The 506-nt window shown below is 65.4% G+C and overlaps 1 protein-coding gene across 1 annotated transcript in view; it reads right to left on the reverse strand.

The window, feature by feature from the left end:
• The window catches only part of LOC118159195 (histone lysine demethylase PHF8-like), a gene marked incomplete at its 3' end in the record, with an annotated part of 1,686 nt that extends 1,187 nt beyond the window's left edge, over positions 1-499 (reverse strand). The window contains exon 1 of the mRNA XM_035313807.1: positions 325-499. Within this exon, the coding sequence (XP_035169698.1) occupies positions 325-422 (98 nt within the window). The remainder of the gene's footprint in view (positions 1-324) is intronic.
• Between the last annotated feature and the right edge of the window lie 7 nt (positions 500-506).

A 506-nucleotide genomic window follows, 5' to 3' on the forward strand; every position in this document is an offset into this window, starting at 1 on the left:
CCCCATCCCTCCCAGTACCCTCCAGTCCCTTCCCAGTAGCTTAAGTGCCCCTCAGTTGCCCTCCCAGTATATCCCAGATCCCTCCCAGTGGCTTCCACTCCCCCCAGTCCCTTCCCAGTTGATCCCAGACCCTTCCCAGTGGCTCCCAGTCCCCCTCAATTCCCCTCCCAGTACATCCCAGTGCCCTCCTCGTGGCTCCCAGTGCTGCCCGCTCCCTTCCCAGTGCCTCCCAGTCCCTTCCCGCAGCTCCCAGTGCCCCTCATTTCCCCTCCCAGTGCCTCCCAGTACCCCTCATTTCCCCTCCCAGTGCCTCCCAGTGCCCACCTGCCATGGAACCAGTCCTGGCAGCCGTCGCACTCGATCATGAAGCGGGTGACATCGTAGGGCAGGCGGCACAGGCAGTACACGGGCACCGAGGCCATGGCCGCCCCTATAGGCCCCTATAGGCCCCCCCCAGACCCCCTCCCAGCCCGGGACATCGATGGAGGCTCCTATAGACCCCCCCC

Source organism: Oxyura jamaicensis, unplaced genomic scaffold (genome assembly GCF_011077185.1).
Source record: "Oxyura jamaicensis isolate SHBP4307 breed ruddy duck unplaced genomic scaffold, BPBGC_Ojam_1.0 oxyUn_random_OJ68629, whole genome shotgun sequence".
Classification (NCBI taxonomy): domain Eukaryota; kingdom Metazoa; phylum Chordata; class Aves; order Anseriformes; family Anatidae; genus Oxyura; species Oxyura jamaicensis.